Source organism: Eufriesea mexicana, unplaced genomic scaffold, assembly GCF_001483705.2.
Source record: "Eufriesea mexicana isolate 0111107269 unplaced genomic scaffold, ASM148370v2 scaffold1172, whole genome shotgun sequence".
Lineage (NCBI taxonomy): Eukaryota > Metazoa > Arthropoda > Insecta > Hymenoptera > Apidae > Eufriesea > Eufriesea mexicana.
Window position 1 is genome coordinate 228,700 of NW_016909298.1, and position 25,460 is coordinate 254,159.

Consider the following 25,460-nt stretch of genomic DNA (forward strand, 5'->3'; position numbering starts at 1 on the left):
AGAGTGATTAAGAAGTACGGTTTTTGTTACATTAGACACAACGGAACTGAATCATCTGTAATTTTTAAAGCAGAAGAGTAAAGAAGTATACAGAAGGGAGAATAAAAAGCAGTGAAGCATAGAAACAGCAACTTTTGATACGCATTACGCGACTAGGTTTTTTTCAAGTGACTAGGAACACTCTGAAAAGTATACAATTCCTTTTCTAAAAGTAGGACTGGATTTCTTTATAATGCACTGCAGAATTACAGTCAAAATGATTAGAAGAAAGACTTCTTTAACCAGTGTAACCGGATCTTTTGATACTAGTCTTAGGCTCACGGAGGTGAATGAAAGAGGTTAGGTTCGTTAAGGTAGCTAAAGGAACACTGTTCCGTTGCTAGATAGTTATGTAAATCTGAGTCAGCAATTTATTTGCTGAAAAGACAGCAACCAAGGAACAGTTTATAATCAGTTCGTGAAGAACATAAAGATGTATCAAGCGAAAGTTTTCGAATCGAAACAATTAGGGAAGGGGCTATATCGTTAAAAAGTCAGGACTATAATTGTTTATATTTTCCTTCGTGTTCTTTTTCAAGTATACGAGATAACGCGATTGTGATCAAGCTTTCGTGAAAATTTAGTTTTTTCTTTTCCTTCTTAAATTTTAATTTTGTATTATTTATAGTTGGCGCTCTTATAGCTTGTAAAATGCAGCGCTGCAAACGTTCATAACCGACGCTTATTTGTTCCATCATACATGGTGGAAGTAATGTGACCTACTGCCAGAAGAAATTCCGATTTCTTTCGGTCATATATATAAATATATATATTGTTATAAAAAAAACGTGAATCGATCGGGACGTGTGTCGAGTTTTAGTACAACGGAAGAGGCCACGTTATATAACCAAGTTGTGTAAGAAGAAAAAATAAAATGACAACCTGTACATAGCAGCTTGGCATTAATAATAATTAAAAAAAAGAAAAGAAAAAAAAAACAAGGCTAGCTCGTATAACGTTAAGGATATGATAATTCCAAGCCTTTATAAATACTATAAATATAACCTAACTTAGACTGAATGTGAGAAAATAGCGGACATTAAAAGAAAACAAAAAAAATAAGAGCACTTTTAGACAATACTAGGGACATTTGTAACATTTTAGTTAACATAGCGAATCTTTAGGTGACGAAAAAAGAAGTAAAGGGAAATTAAGGTTAACCGGAAGAAAAAAGAAAAAAGAAAAAAAAAGAAAAAAGAAAATAGAAGAAGGAAGAAAAATGTCACAGCTGATTCAATTTATGAAAAAGGACGATGGAAACTGGGGTCCAATCGAGTTAGCATGCTTTTGTCGGCTTTTTGTGATTCGTACATATCGCGATAATTGAAAAGAAGAGGAAGAAAAAAAATCAGAACTGCTGGCTGTCTTTGTGGTCCGTCACGTTTTTCCAAAATTGTCCGAATAAAGGTCCACTTTGGAATCGCTTTAGCGCAGTTAGTTGTTCAATATGTGAAACCTCTGTTTTTTCCTCATTCGATACGTTCGAATTTCTTTCCCACCCTAGATCTCATATCGCGGCATCAACAACCCAATAATGATTGCCACATATTTAAGAATAAAGCTTATAATAATAAAGGAATGGTAGAAACTTTCCTTCCATATGCCTAGTTGATGCACATAATTCTAAGTACGTAGACTTTCATATGGTGTGTGTATGTATATATATCCGAGAAGATAACTGAATGTATAACAGAAATGATTAAAACAAAAATAACGATATAGACTTTAATGTAAATGTACTGCCATAATCATATTATACGAGAGCCTATGCGAATAGATATATTAATATTATTCCTGTAAAGACAAACAACCGGAAAAACAACAGCGACAAGATGGTTAGCACAAAACAAAACTAGGCATCAATCCGATTGTAAATAGAGCATATTTTCAATGTGTCTGGAAAAGTATGTTTTGTAATATAAGGATTGCAAAGGAAAAATAAAATTATTAAAGAATCATTTCTAATCGTATATATTGTGGAAATGAAGAACCTCCATTTTGCGGAAAATAATGTTACTTTATAGAAGTGAAAAATGAGATATTTCGATACAAATTTTGCAAATATCTTAAAATTGTAACATATAGAAAGTCTTGAAAAAGTGACAAGTAAAAATTTGTTGAAACTCGTTGAGGTAAAGCAGAGTGCGCTACAATCTCAAATATTAAATTTTGAAGTAAATTAACATTAACATTGGAAATTTATATTTAATTTTCATGTTTTTAAAATAATGAAAAGCTCAACCTTAAAATGTACTTTTATTATTCGTATAATGTTCATAACATACCGTCACTTTCGAATATTGATTAATTTTGAATTCTATCAGATAATCTGTACAGAAAATTATACAAAAATACCCAAAAGAACTATCTTAAATATGGTACATATATCTAAACAGTTATTATTTACCGAGGAAGCAACTATATATAATGTATTAAATATACATACACCCACGATCATCGATTTACTTAATTCTTTTAGTGGATAAATTACATAATTTCTTATAAATATATATATAAAGAAAATGTTTGCATAAAAATGGTATTATACGCGACAAATTTAAAAGTCTATAAAATAATATCTCAAATTATATAAATATGTTGAATTTAAATCTTAAACTTCAAGAAACACAAGCTCCAATCAATATGCTTCAATTTAATTTATGTATGCCTGTACATAACGAATTTTTATTCTTTTAGATCAAATAATTTTTAATCTATAATGTTTATTAAAAACATAATTTGAAATTGTTACAATTATAATTTGATGCAAAATGAACCTAACCCATATTAATTTTCGTTATAATTTTCATTATACTAATCGTTTTATAATTTTCTATTTTTTTTGTTTGTTTGATTGGCGAAAGTGTATAATCGATATCATAATACCTATTGGTGAAGCGAAAAGAGCCACATATTTTCACGCATGTGCTCTACCAAACAGTACTTTCCTTTCGTAATCTGTGCGTACATTGTTAAAATACATTAAATAACAGAAGCATTTATTATTAACAGAATCATTTCGTTTCAGTTCTTAATTTGATACATGACATATATATCTGAAAAAGTATATTTTAATCATTGTTTTTTTGTAACAAACTATTCGAAGAGTATCCTACATAATGAAGCAAATTCTTTGTGGTAAAATAGGGTAAGATCATTAAATACTTAAAAAAAATTTGGTTGTATAAAAGTTATGTATGGTAATAATATTCGTTACATCATATGATATACGTAGATTATTTAATATGCGTCCCTTTATAATTTTTAGGTTATGTTTTAATGACTAATAGATTCTATAAATCTTATATTCATTATTTTATTACTAAGTGATTTTTTAATTGCAATAAAATGCGCAATTCTTTTTTTTTTAATACATTTTTAGGTAATAACGAAAATATTTTTGATAGAAATCTTAAATGTTTTTTTTACAGGGACAAGATTGTATTAATTTTAAAGACATCACGATATCATGTACCCCTATTTAGTATACGAAATTTAACATCAGGTAGAATGGAGAAGATTTATCGACCATTATTAGCATCACCACATGTGCATTACTTTGGAAACTCCAATCGTGCGTATGCAATGTTCATTGGAAGAATTTTAAGAAAGGCTTTGAAAATTCGATATCTATTGTTGGGTGGTGCACTTGGTAGTGGAGTAACTTTGCAAAAGGTATTTAAACTGATAATTATTTCATGCATATATCATATTTACAGAATTACTTTTTATTAAAGAAATTTGATGAATGGAAAGAAATTATGCCAGATATGCGTTGGTTAGATGATATATTTCCTGGTGAACAAAAATGGAATGATATTCGTGAATCATTCATGCATATTAAAGATATGTTACCAGATACAATTGAACTTGGTAAGTATGAAAATATAAAAATATTTAAGCATGTGGAAACTTGAGGCAAAAAAGGTTAGAAACATGAAAAATGAACTAATACAAACAGATCATCGTATAAAGCAGCTTGGGAATGAAAAGTTTAAAGAATACGGAGAATGGTTTAATCAAAGATTGGATAATGCTATTAAGGCAGCTGAAGTTAATCAAACTCAATCAGGTGTGACTATTTTTTCTAATCGTGAGTTGAATATAAATTTTTTTATGTACCCATATTAACACATGCAAGAAAGTTTTCATTTCATAGTACAAATATTTTCCTCACTACTGGTTAACTTAGTAATTTGCCTCACGTTTTCTTTTCACCCATTTATTTTAATCTAACCCCTTATGTTTATATTTTCATTACAATTCTGCTTTTTATACATCTCATCTTATAACGGGTAACATTAAATTTTATGGTAAACGAATTGAGACACTTCAATCTATTATTTAAAAGCATGTAAACAATGTTCATTTATAATTATGAATGGATAGTATTTAGTACAATTTGTTCCTTTGTATTTCATAAAGGTTCTAGCTTGTAACATAATGTCATTTCTTGTGAAATATTCTTTAGTGTATGTATTTCATTAGAAATATATTATTATGGTCTGTTCTGTTCAGGTATATTTGACGCAATCTCAGCAATAGTATATCAACTTTATTCAGGTGTGTAAAGTGTTCGGGATTATTTGCATTTCATTGTCTGTCCATTCAGCATTTTTTTTTTTTTTTGTCTAATTGTTTCCAGACAATTATAATATTTTGTATAATAGAGCTCCATTCATTCAAACAGATAGGAAATCATCTTCAGACTCTCATTATGGATAGATTCCCAAATATGTGGTCATGCAAAAAACAGGCTTTATATTTCAGTTAACACTTATTACATTTTGAATAGAGACAAAAGTATTCTTAACTCCTTCAACTATAATACCGTGTGAGACTTGTGGTAAGAAAGTCGGGCCAAACATGTGTATCTTGGGTGGGAGGTGTGGTTTATAGATAGAGCCCAATATAAACAACACAACTCGTTGTTAGTTTTGGCCGTTGTTTTTCTGTCTCACTGTAAGTTATGTATTATTCTTTGTCGCATTCAGACGAAATGTATTAATGTGTGATCGACTCTGTTGTTGATTATCACATGCGCTATCGGAACTTAAATCGCACGATAAGGGCTTAAGTACTATAATACCTAATACATCAATTTTCAGATATGTGATTGTAAATAAATTCACTAACAGTGGAAAATATGAAGACATATTTGGAACTACTTAATATAAGTCCACAAATTTTCTCTCATCCATTTGCTTATTCTTTTGCTTATTAGTATCTTAAGATTTATATTTATATTTAAACTGTTGTGAACATTGTTATGATATAAAATTTTCTTCAAATAAATGGAGTTCTATTATAATTATCCTAATGCACTTATCTAAAATGTAATGTAAGTCTATCTAAAATGACTAAAAATATGAACATAAATACTGAATGGGGCAGGCCCCTTTTTGTATGATGTATTAGAATTAAGATTGATTTTTATCGATACTTTATAGATCAAATAGAGTATATTATTTATCAACGATTTATTACCATTATTCAATACTTACTTTAAACTTCATTTAAATTATATTTTAACACTTCACCATTTTTTATTTATAAACAATTATAATATACAACTAATTCTTATATGAGCAAAATTACATTATTGTAAACAAAATTAATATATTACATTAATATACCTTAATATAATACATTTTTTAATTTTCTTATTTAGGAGCAAAGCAGCAGTTAACTCAAAATACCATAGCATTTGCTCGACCATTGGTAGACGAAAATGTCGAAGACGAACGTAAGAAAGCCCGTATGTACATGTTAGGGCAATTGTAATTCACTTTTTAATTGTTTTTGAAACCTATAATTATGTATATCAATTTCATTCAAAGAAAAATCGCAAGAGCGATTAAATGCTATGCAGGAGGAAGTAATGCAAATACAATTGAGGTACCAACGTGAATTGGAACGATTAGAAAGAGAAAATAAAGAACTCCGTAAACAGATGCTTTTACGTGGCAATCAAAAAATGAGTAATAAGAAAATAAAAGTAATTTAGTTATAATTATACACTTTCGATATAATATTTAAAATTATTAGCCTAATGTTAATAATTTTTTTCAGAAATCTTTAATTGATATGTACAGTGATGTCTTAGATGAGCTTAGCGACTATGATAGCTCCTATTCTACTGCGGATCATTTACCAAGAGTGGTAGTAGTTGGTGATCAAAGTTCTGGTAAAACATCTGTATTAGAAATGATTGCTGAAGCAAGAATATTCCCTAGGTAACAGGAAATATTTAAAGTAAGGAAACAAATTTAATTAGAATTTTCTCGTATCTAAATTTTTATAATTGTATTTCAGAGGTGGTGGTGAAATGATGACAAGGGCTCCAGTTAAAGTTACTTTAAGCGAAGGTCCTTATCATATAGCTCAATTCAAAGACAGTTCAAGAGAATTTGACTTAACAAAAGAATCTGAATTAGCTGAGCTAAGACGTGAAGTAGAATTACGTATGAAGAATAGTGTGAAAAATGGTAAAACAGTTAGTCAAGAGGTAATTTCAATGACTGTAAAAGGACCAGGTCTACAACGCATGGTCCTTGTTGACTTACCAGGTGTAATTAGCGTAAGCGATAGTTTTTATTTAAAAAAATATTATTTGAATAATATTGATTCAATTTTCGAAAGTGCCTAAAATTTTTAATACTTGTATAACAGACAGTTACAATTGATATGGCAGAAGACACACGAGATTCTATTCGACAGATGACTCAACAATACATGAGTAATCCGAATGCGATTATTCTTTGTATCCAAGATGGATCCATAGATGCCGAAAGAAGTAATGTGACTGACCTTGTTGCCCAAATGGATCCTTCTGGCAAACGAACTATTTTTGTCTTAACTAAGGTTTTGTTTATAAAAAATTGAATTGAATTTAGATTAATAAAATGTAACTGATGATCTTTGATATTAATAGGTAGATTTAGCAGAAGAAAATTTAGCTAATCCGGAACGTGTTCGTAAGATATTATCTGGCAAATTGTTTCCCATGAAGGCATTGGGTTACTTCGCTGTTGTTACTGGTCGTGGTAAACAGGAGGATAGCATACAAACAATCAAAGATTACGAAGAAAAGTTCTTTAGGAACTCAAAACTTTTTAAGTGTGTATTTCAAAGAGGAGAAGTAATTATATCAGACATAATTTATTTGGATTAGCAACTTCAAAAATAAGTTTGATAGTATTAGAAGTGTACAGTAGTCTCCTGATAAGCGTTCACATTTTGCACAATTAGTGAATTTATTTACGATCATATTTCTGGTGACTACTGTATTATCCTTCAATGATATGAATTAATTAATGATACAGAAAGATACATGAGATTAGAATAACTTTCAAGGTTATTGGATTCTTTATGATTTCCACTAGGGATGGTTTAGTAATGTCTGGACAAGTTACAACAAAAAATCTGAGTCTCGCAGTTTCGGAATGTTTTTGGAAGATGATTCGTGAGACTGTAGAACAGCAAGCAGATGCATTCAAAGCCACTAGATTTAACCTTGAAACAGAATGGAAAAATAATTTTCCTAGGTAAATAATTTCATACAATATGCTCTAAAATATATTAAAAATATACACTACAATATATAGTAGTACAAAATACTTAAAAAATATATTCAGCAATTCCATCATTTATATCAAGGTTAAATTAGTTGAAATTTAGTTTTTATTTGGTTAAAAAATATTTTATATTTTAATATTCAGGTATTGTTCTAATACTTCATATTTTATATAGATTAAGAGAATTAGATAGAGATGAATTGTTTGAAAAAGCAAGAGGGGAGATCTTGGATGAAATTGTAAATCTATCTCAAGTTTCGCCTAGACATTGGGATAAGATGTTAATGGATAGAATCTGGAATAAAGTAAGCATGCACGTGTTCGAAAATATCTACTTGCCTGCGGCGCAAACCGGAAATCCAAGTAGGTTTTACAATAATTCCTTAGAATTTCTTTTTATGTATATGTATTATTTTTTTGAATATAGGCATATTTAATACTACCGTTGACATAAAACTTCGTCAGTGGACTGAACAACAGTTACCAGCTCGAAGTGTTGAAAGTGGCTGGGAGTGTTTACAAGAGAAATTTCAACACTTTATGAACCAAGCAAAACTCAACCCAGATCATGATGACATTTTTGATAATTTAAAAAATGCAGTAATCAATGAAGCCATGGCACGACATTCCTGGGAAGAAAAAGTAAGATTATTAAATTTTTTACTCTTTCTTTTTTTGAAACATGTATATGAAAAATTTTTTAGGCATCCGAAATGTTACGCGTTATTCAATTAAATACTCTAGAAGATACAAGTGTGACTGATAAACGTGAGTGGGATCAAGCAGTTTGTTTCCTAGAAACTTCTGTTAAAGATAAATTGCAAGCCACAGAAGAAATTTTGCGAGAAATGCTAGGACCTGGGCGCACGGAACGATTGCTGTTTTGGCAAAGTCGAACTGAAGAACAACAGAGACGTTCAGCAGTGAAGAACGAATTAGACAAAATTCTTTATGCAGACAAAGTAGGAAATTGTAATAATATTTAGATTGTAGGAAAGAAATATCTATCTGGTTTTCTGTTTATAGAGACACATTCCCACACTCACGCAAGACGAACTGACGACGATTAGACAGAATTTGCAACAAAACGGTTTGGAAATCGATAATGAATCTATTCGAGAAACGTGGTATGCAGTGTACAGAAGATTCTTTTTGCAACAGAGTTTAGCCAGGGCTTATGATTGCAAGAAAGGATATTATCTTTATCACACTGGACATGAAACTGAAGTATACATAATAACAAGACATTTTCTAAATAATATTTAAATTTCTGTAATTTAATGTATTAAATATTTATTTCCATATTTTTAAATATGTTTATAGATGGAATGCAATGATGTTGTCCTATTTTGGAGAATCCAGCAAATGTTAAAAGTTACTGCAAATGCACTTCGACAGCAAATTATGAATCGGGAAGCTCGTAGGTTAGATAAAGAAATAAAAGAAGTACTGGAAGATTACAGTCAAGATAATGAAATAAAACAAAAATTACTAACTGGTAAACGGGTCACATTAGCTGAGGAATTGAGTAAGTTTTCTAATTACTGTATATTTTCTATAAATCTAAGTAACCTTTTCTTCACTAAAAATTTAATTAAAAGTGCATTTATTAAAATTTTATTCGAAATATTTGTCATAATATAAGTTAAAGGTTAACTTGAAAGCAAAAAATAGGTTATTTTAAATATGCAGCTTTGACTATCCTTATATTTTTGTATTTGTATTTTATCTTAGAACGTGTAAGGCAAATCCAAGAAAAACTTGAGGAGTTTATCCAAGCATTGAACAAAGAGAAATGAAGAAACTGGACTGAAAGTCTAGAATTTTGAAAAACTATGATATCATAGAATGTGATAAACGATAAGCCCTGGTGGCTGATGTGCGAATGTTTGGATATTAATTTATTTTATTCATTAATCGAGTGATAATGCAGATATATTGGTACCCCCATTTTAGAGAAAATGAAAATTAAACGTTTAACCGGTAACATTAAAATTTCATATGCGAAATTTTATTCGCTTCATTATTAAATTTATCGTCGATTCCGCATGACTGACTTTTACAGCACTTTCATTGTATATTTAGATAAATGCAAGATATTATTAGCTAAAATCAATTATATCAAAGTGAGTCACTTACGAAAATTGCAAAACTAAGATTGAAAAAACAAATATTGACTCGTGCAATAATATGTGCGTAATATATTAATACATGAAATGTAGATATTCTTTACGTGATTAGGGAAAATAATGCCTATTGCATTTTACATATAATATACCTCTCATCTCTGCATACAAAAGGAATATATGTCTTCTGTAGGTAGTAAACTGGAATAAAGAAATAGAAACCAAATTTTTTATGTCTTTAAATATTTATTTTAAATCGTAGAAGCATAGTGACAATATTTTCTTGTTTTGTGGTTTCTCTTTACTTCTTTTTTTTTTTTTTTATCATACTTTGCTTAAACTAAAGTAGGAAATAAACATCAAAAATTGAGAAAGTTTAATGACGAAAACACAATAAACACTTTTGTAACAAATATGTGATTTTTTACGGTGCTAGTCACGATTTTGAATATTTAATTTATTTTGTTATTTCAAAAGGTATGCTGTAAATACTCAATAAAATTGTTCAATAGTACTTATAAAGTTGAAATGTGCCTTTATACAAAAGTAGCTGAGGATTATTAAAATACACGTTTTATGCTTAATATCTTCTCGTGGTAAAAGAGTATAACGTATTTTTTTGAAATTTATCTCTATTTTTCGTTAATCAAGAATAATAGAGACTAATGATAGTTTCAAATATATCACAAAGTTACAAACAACACGGTAGAAACATATTAAAAATATTTTCTTCGAGGTTTTTAATTGACGATGTAAATCACTAGGTCAACCGGAAAACTACTTTGCTTCATTCTAAATTTCATTTTTTTAAATTCTGGACAACACTAACTTCAAGATAAAATATACCCTATTCTTTGGTCCAAACATCTGATAAAGTATATTCAAATTCGTACGCATTTTTATGTAAATATTTTTACGAAAATCCACACTATATCTTATGAGTATTTATAAAATTTTTTTATTGATAAGGTTAGGAAAGTTTTGTTCAAAATTAAAGTACGTTTTGTTAATCGTCTCTTCTACGGTAATTAACACCATTACGCACGAGAAATGTGTTGATATGATTACGCAAACGCATTAACAGTATAGTTTCAATGAACTTCGTCAGTTTATAAATTTCTTTTCATTTCTGCCGGCCGTTAATGCATTAATATCATATATAATTAAGTATCTTTCTTCTTCAAAACATATGTGCCTGCATCTCGTATTTTTCTAACCAACGAAGTCGATATAAAATTAAATAATCATGTACATTTGGCAGGAATGTTTTTCTCCTCCATCTTACTTACGGTACACTCAACATCAGAGTTGGGCAAAATTCTATTCGATAAGCAGACCAATAGTTATTCAATACATAAACAATGATCAGCATGAAATATAGTTCTCATGATTATTAAAATCTCTGAATAATGCCTAACTCCGTGATACACTTATTGGGGTTAATAAACCAGCAATAAATAGCGTAACACGTTTATAGGTAGGTCTGTACCGATATATTGTTCTAAGTGTAAACACTATATATATGTATATATAACGTATATATATGTTACATACATATATATATGTGTATATATATATATATATATGCGCGCGCGCGTGTATGTATGTATATGTACAATTATTTGGTAATACATTGGTGACACGAGGCGCATAATTGGCCGCAAATCAAGAAGGAAAGAAGCGTTTTTGTAAAATGGACGATATAAACGACAATTTTGTTTCGTGTTCAACATGATCATGTATCAAATTCTTTAATATATGCTACTATTATTTTGCATTGTCTCTCTCAAGAATAATAAATGTGTCGTTAAATGATCAGGATAATGAAAAATTTGTACAATACACAGGGGAAAACGCTCGTTTGCAAAATTAGATATTTTTCTTGTTCTCTCTGCTTAGAGGTCATACTAGCGACATAGAGCAATCTTAATTGGAGGTGTGCCATTCCAAACGAAGTATACCCCTTAATTAAACATTCTTCTCTATAGTGTGAGAAAAATGTGATTATGTCTTTATCGCGTTACTAGTATCCTGCACATCCGGAATTAGATCAACGGAACCGTCATTTTGTTCAATTTCGGTCGTATTGTAACCGGAAAATGAACATGCTGGTGCACTTCTGGCTGTAGTTATTGAAGCCTCTGGAAGAAGAGACGTACGTTCTGTCGCACTTCCCCAAGCTTGCTGATAAGCACTTCGGCCACGTATCCTGCGACTTAATGAGGATCCTACCACCCCCAGGTGTTCTTTGATATCATTATGAACATCAGATACGTCCCACATAGCCCTAAACATATTAAGCATTATATATTTGAATGTTTTTTTCCGACAGTTGCTCCTTAAAAAGTATGTATAACATAAGATTCATAATATATTATTTATATGGTTAAGTAATCAATCAAAATATATAGTTGATATTTAACAATCAGTATATGTATAACAAACACTAAATAACGGATAACTGTAATCACGGGCTACAATGAATGCGATACTTAATAATTTTGAATACGATGTCTTATATATGGAAAAATGTTTCTTCAACGAAATATAACAAAATTAATATTTAATTACCTGAATGCGTCCCACCATGCTTGACCCTGTGCTAAATTTACAAAAGGTTTATATGAAAAACTGTAGTGATGAGCAACTGCAGCCATAAACATTTCGATGCAAATTAAAAAATCTTGCAGTTTTGACGATATATTTCTGATATAATCTATGTCCTTTGTGTCAAAAATATTCGATATCACATCAAAATACACTAATAATGCAATAATTACACCTTGACTGTAAAATGAAGAAGCGATGTTACACCCAAGATTTAAATATATTTTAATGAAAATATAACTTTATAATGTAAACTTACAAGAAGGAAAAGAACACAACTGCTTTGATACATAAGAATTTCCCGAATGGGTTCATCGGTTTTAAAGCCTCTGCATTGGCACGATAAAAAAGCACCAAACAATACATGGCAACAAACTGGGATAAATTATTTAAAGCAATCATATATGGAAAAGCTACGTCCGTTGTAAATTCACCTTCTCCGTATACACCGTTTAGCTCACAAATACTAAAAAAGTAATTAGTCATGAATTGCCGTGTAATTACATCTACATAAATTTGAAATTCATATGATCAAAATTATTCAATATTCGATAATAATGAATACGTAAATTACCGAAATATATTAATACATTTATTACAGAAAAATCTCCACATTCGATATAACTTAAGGATCAATATTCGCTAGTTAATTTTAGTATATACTTAATTCTTATTTGAGTCTTAAATCTTTTATACACGGTACGTACAAAGATATTAATGTAGTTATAGGCCTAACTGCAGTGTATTGCAATATTCCGTGTTTGCACATATGTACAAATTCCCTCCCCATTTCCCAATCAGGTAAACAACACAAAGGGAACATGTGATGCACTTGAGGGGAAATTTCGAGTCTGTGTTCTAACTGACGGTCAGCATCTAAATAGGCCAATAAATACATCATAAAATTGTATATTACATATGCCTCATAGCACTCCCTCAAGCTATCAACATATATGCTGCCTTCCGGATAAACCAAACCAAGCCACTGCAGAAATTTAGAAAGTACTTATATTTAAAACAAAAAAGTACTTTACTATATAGCTGAAACATAAAGTCAGAGATGTATACCTACAGCATTTACTGCATAAATTGGTACCATCCATAATATCCTAAAACAGAAAATGACGATTACATCGATATCAATACGAGAAAACTAAAATAGTATGAAAAAAACGGTATAAATAGATACGTGTAAATAAATTCACAAATTTTCAAATTGCTACAAAAGGAAACATATTTAGAACTTTACATTTTAAAATATAAAAATTCTAAAAAATAGCAGAAATTAATAGATAAAAAGTTCCAACTTTTTAATATTGTACAAAACATTAATACATATTAAATAATCTCGATTACGAGTTATGTTTACGAAAATATTGTCACTACCATTTTACGCTATTTAAATACAAGTTTAACAAGAAAGTAAACTTTGATTTGTTTCATTATCGTAATCATATCATTTCCCTTTGAATAGATTCAACTGTTTTAATATCGTAACCGGAAATTACATATGTATATATGACCATAACGATTTTTAGTAAAGATTTTATTTATACGGCAAATAAAATTAAACAAAATTTAATATTTATGATATTTCGAAATATCGCAATATTGAATATTATTTTAATATTAGAAAAATGTTTAAAAACGATATTTAATCACGGTTAATCAATTTTATAATTATAAATTTCATAAAACATGGATTTATCCATTGGAAGTCTCTTCCTCTGTATCAATGTTTCCTGACCTTTAATATGTCAAAGATTAATTAAAGATCAACACAGTTTTTGTTACCTTGAAAGTTTCTAGAAAAAAGAGAAAAAGTAGTTTTAAAGTAGTTTCCTTGAAATATGTTATTAGCATTCGAAAGCATAATGTTTACACCTATATAATAAATACATTCAAATTAAACAATCTAATAACATACACAAATAGTAAGTAGAAATTAATTGTAATATTCGTAACAAAAATTTTGTTTTAGTTTATTGAATTTCAAGTAATAGATTTTTTATGTAATATCTAGAAAACAGTATGGCTACTATCTATATCCATGCTACTATATATTACATAACTGAGAGAGTTATATTTTCTGATCAAAATGGTTAATTGAAATCAATTGATCATGAAATAATCTTTTCTTGTCTAATAATATAGCTTATTATAGAGGAAGATGGCCTTATTCATAATTTACAGAGAGTTTGTAGAAGTATATTCCAATGATATACATCTAATAAAAAGTTGATATAGAAAATAATAAAACAAAATTTTTCCTTCTGTTTTAATTAAACTGGAAATTTTAATGAATCATTTTATTAAGAATTGTTCTTGAAAACAAATAACTTTAAGATAAATAGAAAGTTACAAATAATCAAACAAAAGTTAGAGTGTAAGAAAAGAAAGACCATTTAAATATCGGCTGTAAATATTTTTTAATTTCCAAACAGCAACAACTAAAAGACTACATGTACTAAAAAATCATTGACATACCTTATAATATATTTCTGAAGCCTAGGCTGTGTGTAATATATCATGTGTTGAACAATTTCATAGAAAGCAATGGGCAAGGCAAGTAACACAAAAGCACCACCAACCAGTGCTCCTTGATCCAGCTTATTAAAACCATTTTTAATAGAATTCACCAATAGAATTGGTACCAAAATTATGATCAGAAGAGCATAAAGACAAGTTAAAACTGGTAAAATCCATAGTCTCCAGCGGCGACAGATCGAAGCCATCACTTTTTAGAAATTCGAGGAAATATCACATAATTTTTCTTGTCAATTCACGAAAACTTCTGGAAAAACAGAAATAACAAACTTTACACAGTTTAACACTGATTTTTCCATTCATATCGTGACCTGAATTAGGTTATGACAAATCCAACTAATGATCCTCGACACGGTGGATAAATTAATATATACAAATGGTCGAGAATCTAATATTTCTATCGAAAATTCAAGGAAAATTGACGGATTTCATGATTATAATCCCGCCATAGTTAATCAGACAGTCGCGTAATATGGTGAATGGTGTAACGGAATGTTAATAAAATCGTAACAACCTTGTTAGGTACAATGAATCAACGATGAATCGAAGAGTCAGCTGATAATGACAGCACGAAGGAGGGAAACCGCCTTTTAATCCCCTCGCCCCTTATTACACGATCCAGTAACCATTCATATCAATTTTAATATGATTACATTGATACAAACTTATCAGGAGCACTAACAGTAGTAAATGGTGAACAAAATCGTGAAAAAAAATTTGTTCTATAAATCTGCTTGAATTGTCTTTATAAATACAAAGATCTCTCCGAAAGAACACAATACCTGCATGATTTTAACCGTTAATGACTGTTCAACTATAATTAATTCATTAAAAGTCTCTTTAACAAAATTTGTGTATGAGGCAATACATCTTGCACTTCACAAGAATTAACTGCGTAGGTATGAATGTTATTTCGACATTTTTTAAATTTTACTCCTTGAATGACGTCGCACTGTATCCCCGAAAGTATAAAACTTTTGACAGATGATACTTAAATTTGGAAGAAATAGACCTATCGAAGTCACCGGGTTTTGGTATTACAAAAATAAAGTTCCTATAGAAGATTTATTTCCTGTATCCACAGAAATGGAAGGAAAAAGAATTAATTAATAATGAAAATATAAAAGTAAATTACAAAAGGGATGAATTTTGATTAGAAAAGCATCTAGTGTTTTTTTGGTAGTTAATGTTGGTGTTGGTGAAAAATTCGCGTAGGTGGCTAAAGAAGGGTACATCCGCTCTAATGGCGTCAAGACCCAAACACTGTTGTCACATTTTGTCCTACAGTGTTTCAATATTTTGCTTTGTTTATGTCGCGCAAGTTTTCCAAGAAGGAGACGAAATATCCACACGAGCTTGTGAAGGTTGGTACAGAGAGGTGAGAGGAGGCCGATTTTTCCGCTGGAACACAAATCAAAGCTTAAGAAAAATTTTCTGAGAGCTCCGGGTGCAGTGACCTTGATTCTGCTGTCATTTCTGTAAGACACAAGCGCGCGAAATTTGAATCATCGCTTCATGACTAAATTAAGATTGACGGTTCTACTAAAATTTATTTAAAGGATAATGACACTTCAATGTTATTGTATACCTTTTTTTCTACAAGAGATTAATATAAGTAAATTTTACAATAAAATTTTTATATTTTTTTTTGTACACTTTTGTAAATGTATCATTGATAAATGGAAATAAAAGTTATACAAATTATTTATACCGTATATGTTATTGAAAATAATTTTGTTTATTAAAGAAATAAAATCTTTAATGCCATTTTTTTTAAAGATATGATGAATGAATATATGTTAGAAAAAATTGTTGCTTAAATTCTCAATATGTTCACTTAGATATTACTTGAATAAAAACTGTTTATGTGTACTTTTTTTCTTAGGCACAAGAAGCTAGTTCTTACAGATGGCAAGAAAATAATTCTAGAAGAAATCTTCTTCCATCATCCATAAATAAACATGGAAGTCACTACAGAAGAAGCACAAGCAGTGCTGCTAGAAGGAATGGAAGGTGCACAATACATTACTATTCAAAGGGCTGATGGAGAACCTTTAAGTAAAAGTGTTCCTCTTTTAACACTGAATGGAGAACTAATCTCTGAAGGAATGGTTGTTGATATGATTAATGCTGGTGTAAGCACAGATTATAGTACAGCAACTCAATATTATGAAGCAGATGATTTATTGCAACATGAATTAACAGAGGTATTTCATTGTTTTCTCATATAATTTATTACAACATAAATTAACAAAGGTGATTCATTGTTTTTTTTATACTGATATATTAAAAATCAATTTTGGATCTTTGAAACAGGAAGATCGAAGATTGGCTGCAGCCTTAGTTGCTGTTCAACTGCAGCAGCAGCAGAAACAGCAGCAGCTTCATAGTCAATCTCAACATGAAGATCCAACTCTACCAGATGTTTCTCACCTTGAGACTTTAACACCTGTGAACACATATTCTATTCAAACTGTTCCAGAACCAAATGCACCTCCAGTGTACCCAACACTACAGTCCTTCAAACGAATCACACATAATGTAAAACAAGAGTTTATAAATGTGAAAAGCGAATATGATGTTGATGTGTCTGCTGAAAGCAGCGAAGATGCAGCTCCAAGTTCTGGACCGAAAAGATCTTTACCCCATAAAAAGAGAATTCCCCGTAAACTGAAGCAACAGACCAAAAGAAGTTCAGCGAGGAAGGATGGCAGTAGAATAAATACAGATGTCATAAATGCTGACCCCTCCAGTGATATACAAGCTCACATATTTAAGTGTGAACTATGCAGTTCTAGATTTAGTAGTCAATTAAAATTTTTTGAGCATTTGAAGGTGCATTATGAACCTGTAAAGCAGGAAACAAGAATAGCACAAGCAACTAATACGAACATCACAATATCTGTACCAGAGTCTGTCCAGAATCTCGAGAACACAGTAATTGAAGAATTTAGTGAACCTGAAGATCTTATGGAGGGCATTAGGGGTGTTGGTAAATATAAAACTTGTTATATTTAAGATAGTTATAAGAACTATTCTCACAGAATTATCACACGATGTTGCTATTAATTTTCATAATAAATAGTTTATGTACACGATTTCATGTATTATATTTTGATGATACGAAACTATTCCGAGTTTTAATTAGTATATTATATATTTACAGTAGAGGAGACAGGTGCTCACATAGATGATGAAACAGAATCCCCATTATCAACGGTGAACAACGAATCACCGTTGTGGACAATTACCGATGTCACGGATCATGTACATAGGGACCACGTGAAACCATCAACTGTTAATGAACAGGGCATCCACGATAAAGAAAAGACTGACATTCCACAAACAACGAAAAAAAAGAAGATATTGAAGGCTAGGAAAACAAGTAAGCATACCTATATTCAAAGATTTTTTCTTTTTAGCTGAGGATTTATAAAAGAATTTATTACTTTTACAGATGACGAATTAACTTGCCCTCAATGCGATCGGTCATTCCACCATAAAAATAGTTTAGTGTATCACATGCGATCTCACAGTGGAGAACGACCTCATCAGTGTGAAGTTTGTGGAAAAAGCTTTTTTGCTGCTAGTGCATTAAAGGTGAGACTAAAATTTATTTAACACAAGTAGTTTTATCTATAAATTTTATTTATAACTCCTTCGCCTACAATATCGTGTAAGACTTGTAAGGAAATCGGGCGAAACATGAATGTTACGGGTGAGAGCCGTGGTTTGAAGATAGAGCCCAACGCAAACATTACGGGTCAGGCTCGTGGTTTATTTTCGTTGATGTCTTTTTGCCCCGGTTACGTTTTGTTCTTCGTCGCATTAGCACAAAGTGGCTGGACGTGTGACCGACTTTGCTGTTGATTATGTCACGGCCGTCGGAATTTAAATCGTAGGACAAGGGGTTAATAGCTTAGTTTCTTCGTGATTTACTTAATTATAAACAAAATTTTAAATAGTTATCTTTAATATTATACAATATAGAAATTGCTATCTACTTAAATTTTGAAACCTTTAAACAATTGGCAATATAGATTGGGTTTCCTCTTGTGAAAGTTAAATGATTATAAACTTTACCTTAATACTTTAGAAATGTATTTTCATGATTATCATTTATAACAAGCATAAAAATCGAATTGCCGAACTTCGAAACTTGAATACCTCTTTAAACAAGTTATTCCAAACATAGGTTCATAAGCGCCTTCATAGTGGCGATAAACCATATAAGTGTGAGGAATGTGGCAGACATTTTCGCCAATGGGGAGATTTGAAGTATCACTCCACTAGTATTCATTCAGAACAAAAACAATATCAGTGCGAATATTGCGGTAAAGATTTTGCACGAAAATACTCCCTCATCGTCCATAGGAGGATTCATACTGGTGAAAAGAATTATCGTTGTGAATACTGCAATAAAACGTTTAGAGCGAGTAGTTACTTGCAAAACCATCGTCGTATACATACTGGGGAAAAACCCCATCCATGTACAGTATGTGGAAAACGATTCAGAGTGCGAAGCGATATGAAGAGACACATGCATACGCATTCTAGAGGAAGAGCCGACAGGGTTATGAACAGAGTCATAGCAGGCAAAAGTATAGAAGAAGAAAATGATAAAGGTTCACAGGCAAAAACTATTCAAGATCTTGTTCGCGATTTAAAACTCGAAGTGGAGGCAACGGGAGTCGTGGAGATCGTTCCTCCAGATGATAATCCTGAAAGCATTTTGCCGCACGCAGGGGGACAAACTTTAGAATATACAGTGACAACAGCTCCAGACACAAATCCTGATAGAGACCCATTGGAGGCAGTTGTTCGTACAACTGATAATATGTAAGTTTATTTGCTTCACTTTATCTTATCTTAGTAAAAACTCTATAGAGATTTAAATCTTTATATTATTGCTTTTACAGGCAGTATTTCTTCATGTAATGTCTATTGGAGATAAAACGAAAGGTTATTTTTGTAACATGAGGTTAGAGTAAAAGATCTCGTGCACAAAGATGGCGCTTTGTGAAATCGGAGACCTCTGCTGTGGATGACTGATTCAAAGTGCTACGCATTAACGCGCACTGCCTATGTAATGTGCATAAACGTACTTTCCAATTTCTCTGCGAGCTACATTTTAAGGGAATATTTTATGAATATAGTTTAAAATATTATTCTTAAGACTGGTATTAGCAGAAAACTTGGAAAAGTACAAATATATAGGAGTAACTACTAAAAAATTATATCAATTTAATTAGTTCAAGGTGTGTGTGTGCGTGCGTGTGCGTGTGTGTGTGTGTGTGCGCGCGCGCGTGTGTGTATATATATACATAAAAGTGCAGACACATATACACATATACAGATAAATATATACACGCATATATTGTACTATAATTAACGATAATAATGATACTATTGAACATGTACATTTTTAAGTCTTAGGTAAGTTAGTGGTTTATATCGCGAATCGTCGTTGAAAAAATATATTTTTTACGTGAAGACATTTATAGAAACACTGTGGTCCACTTTTATTGCATTTTCCACAAAGCAAAAGAAAAGTGTTTGTAGTTCAGTCATTAGATGATCGAAGGTACTGAAGATGGTGCAGGCACCGTGTTACTCGTATCAATAAATACTTGTAAAAGCTGAGCCAATTCTCGGGATTTGAGGGCTGCGCTGAGCTTCTCCGCAGCGTCTTTGCTACTGATTCTGAAACACATAAATGTACATAGAAAATGATGCAATTTATTTAAACTTTTTAACTTTCGAAGGAATTTTTTTTCAGATAAAGTTAGTTTTTAATATAGCTAACATATGCGTCCTTCAGTTCTATAATCGTTAAATTAATCAGTGAAGGATATTAACAAAATTTTCTATTAATTAGTTCTTATTGTTATAATGTATATAGTGTTTCTACAAAGCCTTTAATATAATTTATCTATCATATCTCTTAAAAAAAAGATTGATATTTTAAATTGGTTCTCTTAAATAAACATTTGTTCTGTTGAATCTGTTTTATTAAATAAAAGTACTTTGAACGACAAATGTTAAAGTAACGAAGGATATCATACTTTTCGTTGAAAAAACATACAAAAGTTTGTTAATTGAAATTGTTAGTACTAATACATACCTACGAGAACGTTTAGCTCTCTCCCAATCGACATAGAGGTCCGTGATTACTGCGTGTAGTCTCTCCAATATTTCATTGTCTTTTGACATTTGAGACTTAATATCAGTTTCCTTTTGTATCAGTTCCTGATACTCTGTGCACAAATTTTCTTTTGGATTTTCTTTCAATTCCCATTCCTCAAGAGCATTTAAGATTTTTACCTTTGTAATTAAATCATGGGCAGCATTCAACTGTGGAAAAATTAATTCCAAAACTCTGGATATGCTACCTTCGGCGACATCTATGAAGATCAGGTAACAAAAGATAACAGAAGAAACTTAGAAAGAAAAGTAATTAATATTATAAAATAAAAACAGTATACCACAAAAGACGTCCAATTTGATTTTTCTTTTTGTTGCTTCTCTAGTTAATATGTCTCTAAGAATTATAATACTTGATATATTCTCTCCAAGAAAAATTGCACTTCCTTTCCTAGAAATTAAACAGATGTTACATCGAATTTTTCATTCATCCAACATGTTACTTACTTATATATACATTTCAGGAGAGTTCCAATAAAGGATGAGACATATGTCAATGTAGCTTTTCCGTCTTCTAAATGAGGTCTTTCAGGAACATCAGGCAATGCAAATGAAAGCCAGGCATGCATCTAAATTATATAAAATTACAAGAACAAAAAAGTCAAAGAATACAAGATGTTTCAGGATCACAAGTCAGTTAAGTACGAGGTGGATAACTTTTTGCTTGATAAATATATTAACCTCCACGTAGCGATTTTATGAAAATTTAGTGTATGTCGGGTTGCTCGATAAGAGGTGCCTGAGACAAAGAGTTTCATATTTCAATATAATAAAAGCTCGTATCTGCAACCTTAAAAAAAAAAATGAAATAAAATACTCCTAAATTCCTACTAATTCATTATTAATTATATATTAATTACATATTTAATTTTTATTAAATTTTTTAGATAATTCGAAACATGCATTAATATGTATAATATTCCTTATTATACGTATTTGTATGTATTTACTATTTCATTTATTATTTTGTACTATATTTTACTGTAAGCACAATAAATAAATATTCAAAGATGACCTAGGGGATCTTGGAAGTTATCCTCTGCAGGTATAGTTATTTCATTGTACTTAATTCATTTTATACTTATTACTAACTGGAAAATTTGATATTTTACCTCCGCGACGGTGAAATTTCCAATTAATTTGAGTTCATTGAATGGTCCTCCATTATTAGGTTCTATGTCTTCGAGTTCGTGCTGTCTCATGTGAAGAGAAAGAGCAGATATAGGTATGCATATTCTGCGACAGCATTTTGGTTGTACCTAGATAAAAAAGAATAATTAAATTTTTATTTTATGTTGTAGCAATAGGAAACACCATAGACATACTTGCGAAGTGACGTAAATTTGCAGAGTACCCGGCTGACCTTCTATAGTTCGTAGCCTCATGTCAAGGTGATTGGTATTTACCTGTGAAGATTATTCGTATCAGCTTGTTAATTATTTTATCGATCGTGATGTTAATTATATACGGAGTGAGTATGAGTCATATTTTTCAAGATATCGAAGTAACTTAAAATTTCTAAAATGGCTCCTATTTTTGAATGCTATTTTTTTTATTTAATCTTCTATTTATTTTTCCTCGTTTATATAACGAGTTATTTTAGGTGATCATCCTTAATCGATTCGCACTGTATATATTTCAATACATACTCACTTGGCAACGATAGGTGGCAACAACGAAGTTCCCATCTCTAGGATTGCAGGCCGACAAACTAACTACTGCACTGTTACTTTCCACGTCTAACAATTCAATGGGAGTATCTGACTGTATTAAAATGTTATCAATGGGTGTATCGAGTTCTACAGAAAGAGAATAGGATGCATCTTCCCTGTTCAAAATCATTCTGCAAAAGTTAAGTCGTGTTTCATATGTAGATTTTTAATTTTAATATTCATTTTTTTGATGTTTGATCTGGTGAGAAGTAAAACCTAATTTCTTCGTTTTCGTACCTGTGATTTACAGATAAGATCAATGGTGCTAAGGAATCCACCGAGAAGTTAGGTACTTCCTTCTCTTCGTTGAGCTTTTCCTGCAACCCCTGTATCTCTGCTCTCAACTTCATCAAACCATCATTTTGATCAGCTTCTAGAAGACCAGGTGGTTTGGTGGTCAAACCAAATATTCGACCTGAATATGTGGTGACCAGCACCTCAGGATACCCTGCTGCTCCGATTATCCCTCCTCCTACTGCACTGATACTTTCATTGGCATTCTACAAAATGAATCTCTTTTACAATTCTGATGGTAAATTATTAAATGCTTCGATACAGCACACCTACGTAACGAAAACGAAGCGATGGTACTGTGTCTTCTTCGGGGAAAGCATACACTTCAACAGTACCATCTTGTCTTCCAACAAGTATGTCTAAGCCATCTTGCAGTTCGTAAGTGTCTAAAGAAGTAACTTCAGAGTGAGTCGTATGCAAGAGCCAAGTGATCCTCAACGTTTTATTGCCTTGAAGGATCAGTAAACCCACTTTGCCATCCATGGTTCCAACCAGAACACGTTCCTTAGATTCAACATCCCCTTCTCTATTAGAAAAAGCAAAAAGACTTGAGAAATATGAACGAAGACAATAAAAATAATCTTAGATAGAGATAATCCAAGAGATGGATAGAGATTAAGATAGACCTGCATAAAGATAATACTGTAGGTACACTTGAAAGTCTGAGAATCGCTGGGGTCTTGGTACCATGAAGGACTCGTATCTGAAAGAAATTGAATTTGTCAGCATTCGGAAATTAATCAATTAAAAATCGTGAATTTTGAAAATTTTAGGGTTTACAGCGCAGTCACCGCAAGCTAGTATAACAAAGACGATAGTGTTATCAGCAGGCAAGAGAACAACGTCGTACAAGGTTTCACCAGCTAAATAGGAGTCAGCATCTTTGCAATCGCGGTATCTGTGACAGAGATCTCTTGCACATGCGGCTAAATCTGGACCAAGCACGTATCTAAGCAAATTTTTATTAATTTTAGAATTACAAATTCTATCTATCGTTAAATATTTATTTAATACTAATTCACATTTCCAATTTTGTTGCTTCATTATTATCTATTATTTATTACATTTTAATTGATACTTTATTTGACACATATATTGAAAAATATTTCGCCAGGAATATTGAAAAATATTTCTATTTTGGTATTAAAAGATATTTAATTTCTACTTACAGTGCTGTAATAGGATCTATAAGATTTGTGTCAAACTCTAAGAACAATTTTCCCTTTTTGGTGTATCCTTTGACAGTATTTCCATGTGCAATGTATATCTTGTCACGTCCAGTACCACCCAGAACTAATTTATTAATCTTTGGTCCTGGCAAAGATTTAAATAATACTTGCATTTCTCCCTTCTTTAGACCTGAGAATTGAGAAAAAGAAGAGAATTGTTTATTTGAATTAATAAAATAAGTGGAAAGCTTTTAAGCTTCATCCTTAGGGAACTTGGTTCAAAAATAAGAAAATGAAAGGTAAAGGTCACCATAAACATGGAGTATGCCATCATGGTCAGCAACAGCGAATTTTTGCGTTTGTCTATGCTCTGAGGGAGGAAATATTTTGGTGGTTCCCCGAGACGTGACACCTACAGCTGCATAGTCTATTCTTGACAATGGCAAAGTCATTTTCCAAGGAATTTGATTCTTCCTCTAATAATGACTCCCCTTTTTAATGATAGTGTTAAATAAAAATTAAATTTGGTAGGAGTGACTTCGATAGGTTTACTTGTTGCTGTACGAATTTTTAAAAAATTTTAATAATTTTCGAGGATTCAAGGAAAAATGAAAGTTGTCAAGGTTTTCCATAAAAGGATGTTAATCTATAATGACTGGTAAGGCTGTCACTGCTTTGCTTATGATAGTACTGCATGTTAGGATCAATGCACATGCGCGACGATCAATTTAACCGTGGCAACGATCTATCACAACAAACTGCTCTTTACAACTATTGTTTAATAGAATTAATATAGCAAACGATAAAAAATATTTTTGAGAAAAAAGAGGGAAAATAATCGCGAATTTGGGGAAGAGATATATCTATTAAAAAGCATGTATATCTTTATTATCAAAAATAATACAGTCATTTGGTGTATTTATTGAACCATTAAATTTCTTTACATCACTTTCTTCTTCCTATCAATTAATACAAAATATGTTAAAAAGTAATATTTTAAAAAATAATCTCTTTTTTCTTACAAATTGACGAGTTATTAATTTTTCAGATTACAAGATATTTGATTCACTCTAGTCATTTAATAGTTAAAAATATTTTTACAAAGATGTTGTGGCCACACGCGGTTGCAGAGGGTTAGTATTGTTTCATCAGCGTCCTTAAAACAAATTGTTTATTACAAATTAG

General features: G+C 31.0%; 4 protein-coding genes across 8 annotated transcripts; 2 read left to right on the forward strand and 2 right to left on the reverse strand.

The window, feature by feature from the left end:
* Window positions 1-3,094: 3,094 nt before the first annotated feature.
* On the forward strand, window positions 3,095-9,673 carry Opa1 (Opa1 mitochondrial dynamin like GTPase). Of its 4 annotated transcripts, XM_017900381.1 has the most exons (18): window positions 3,095-3,187; window positions 3,471-3,714; window positions 3,777-3,912; window positions 4,001-4,111; window positions 4,558-4,602; window positions 5,711-5,797; window positions 5,880-6,037; window positions 6,112-6,275; window positions 6,355-6,619; window positions 6,712-6,903; window positions 6,974-7,158; window positions 7,425-7,586; window positions 7,792-7,979; window positions 8,044-8,258; window positions 8,321-8,578; window positions 8,643-8,843; window positions 8,940-9,144; window positions 9,351-9,673. In XM_017900381.1, exons 1-18 carry the CDS (start codon window positions 3,159-3,161, stop codon window positions 9,413-9,415), a joined length of 2,910 nt encoding a protein of 969 aa, XP_017755870.1. In that variant the 5' UTR covers window positions 3,095-3,158; the 3' UTR covers window positions 9,416-9,673. The 4 variants fall into 4 exon arrangements, with proteins under 4 accessions (XP_017755870.1, XP_017755871.1, XP_017755872.1 ...); XM_017900382.1 differs by lacking the exon at window positions 4,558-4,602 and having other exon boundaries at window positions 4,001-4,132; XM_017900383.1 differs by lacking the exon at window positions 4,558-4,602.
* Window positions 9,674-10,995: 1,322 nt separating this feature from the next.
* Window positions 10,996-15,802, reverse strand: LOC108547735 (transmembrane protein 184C). Of its 2 annotated transcripts, none has more exons than XM_017900379.1 (7): window positions 15,679-15,802; window positions 14,837-15,143; window positions 13,422-13,458; window positions 13,057-13,334; window positions 12,609-12,815; window positions 12,314-12,529; window positions 10,996-12,029 (listed from the first exon to the last, which is right to left on the reverse strand). In XM_017900379.1, the coding sequence occupies exons 2-7, from the start codon at window positions 15,082-15,084 to the stop codon at window positions 11,747-11,749; spliced, it is 1,269 nt and encodes a 422-aa protein (XP_017755868.1). In that variant the 5' UTR covers window positions 15,085-15,143; window positions 15,679-15,802; the 3' UTR covers window positions 10,996-11,746. The 2 variants fall into 2 exon arrangements, with proteins under 2 accessions (XP_017755868.1, XP_017755867.1); XM_017900378.1 differs by having other exon boundaries at window positions 15,411-15,802.
* Window positions 15,803-16,151: 349 nt separating this feature from the next.
* On the forward strand, window positions 16,152-20,109 carry LOC108547737 (zinc finger protein 354A). The gene is made up of 7 exons (XM_017900385.1): window positions 16,152-16,260; window positions 16,782-17,103; window positions 17,213-17,888; window positions 18,063-18,281; window positions 18,354-18,496; window positions 19,092-19,735; window positions 19,816-20,109. The coding sequence occupies exons 2-7, from the start codon at window positions 16,858-16,860 to the stop codon at window positions 19,832-19,834; spliced, it is 1,947 nt and encodes a 648-aa protein (XP_017755874.1). The 5' UTR covers window positions 16,152-16,260; window positions 16,782-16,857; the 3' UTR covers window positions 19,835-20,109.
* A 357-nt stretch (window positions 20,110-20,466) lies between these two features.
* LOC108547740 (Bardet-Biedl syndrome 7 protein homolog) lies at window positions 20,467-24,727 on the reverse strand. Its single transcript, XM_017900387.1, has 13 exons — window positions 24,586-24,727; window positions 24,276-24,465; window positions 23,887-24,055; window positions 23,733-23,809; window positions 23,380-23,632; window positions 23,050-23,312; window positions 22,754-22,943; window positions 22,426-22,506; window positions 22,213-22,359; window positions 21,548-21,669; window positions 21,382-21,491; window positions 21,021-21,300; window positions 20,467-20,599 (listed from the first exon to the last, which is right to left on the reverse strand). Exons 1-13 carry the CDS (start codon window positions 24,725-24,727, stop codon window positions 20,467-20,469), a joined length of 2,157 nt encoding a protein of 718 aa, XP_017755876.1.
* Between the last annotated feature and the right edge of the window lie 733 nt (window positions 24,728-25,460).

What these genes read in the sequence shown, in the direction of transcription:
- Opa1 (XM_017900381.1), top strand. Translation starts at nt 3,159, where the DNA reads ATGAAGCAAATTCTTTGTGGTAAAATAGG. An exon ending in ATTCTTTGTGGTAAAATAGG is followed by an intron (nt 3,188 to 3,470) that starts GTAAGATCATTA and finishes TTTTTTTTACAG; the next exon opens with GGACAAGATTGTATTAATTT. An exon ending in AGGAACTCAAAACTTTTTAA is followed by an intron (nt 7,159 to 7,424) that starts GTGTGTATTTCA and finishes GATTTCCACTAG; the next exon opens with GGATGGTTTAGTAATGTCTG.
- LOC108547735 (XM_017900379.1), bottom strand. Translation starts at nt 15,084, where the DNA reads ATGGCTTCGATCTGTCGCCGCTGGAGACTATGGATTTTACCAGTTTTA. An exon ending in CAATTTATGCAGTAAATGCT is followed by an intron (nt 13,335 to 13,421) that starts GTAGGTATACAT and finishes AAATTTCTGCAG; the next exon opens with TGGCTTGGTTTGGTTTATCC. An exon ending in ATAACTACATTAATATCTTT is followed by an intron (nt 12,816 to 13,056) that starts GTACGTACCGTG and finishes TTACTTTTTTAG; the next exon opens with TATTTGTGAGCTAAACGGTG.
- LOC108547737 (XM_017900385.1), top strand. Translation starts at nt 16,858, where the DNA reads ATGGAAGTCACTACAGAAGAAGCACAAGCAGTGCTGCTAGAAGGAATG. An exon ending in TGCAACATGAATTAACAGAG is followed by an intron (nt 17,104 to 17,212) that starts GTATTTCATTGT and finishes TCTTTGAAACAG; the next exon opens with GAAGATCGAAGATTGGCTGC. An exon ending in TTGCTGCTAGTGCATTAAAG is followed by an intron (nt 18,497 to 19,091) that starts GTGAGACTAAAA and finishes TTCCAAACATAG; the next exon opens with GTTCATAAGCGCCTTCATAG.
- LOC108547740 (XM_017900387.1), bottom strand. Translation starts at nt 24,727, where the DNA reads ATGACTTTGCCATTGTCAAGAATAGACTATGCAGCTGTAGGTGTCACG. An exon ending in TTGCCACCTATCGTTGCCAA is followed by an intron (nt 22,507 to 22,753) that starts GTGAGTATGTAT and finishes TAATCTTCACAG; the next exon opens with GTAAATACCAATCACCTTGA. An exon ending in CAAATTGGACGTCTTTTGTG is followed by an intron (nt 21,301 to 21,381) that starts GTATACTGTTTT and finishes TGATCTTCATAG; the next exon opens with ATGTCGCCGAAGGTAGCATA.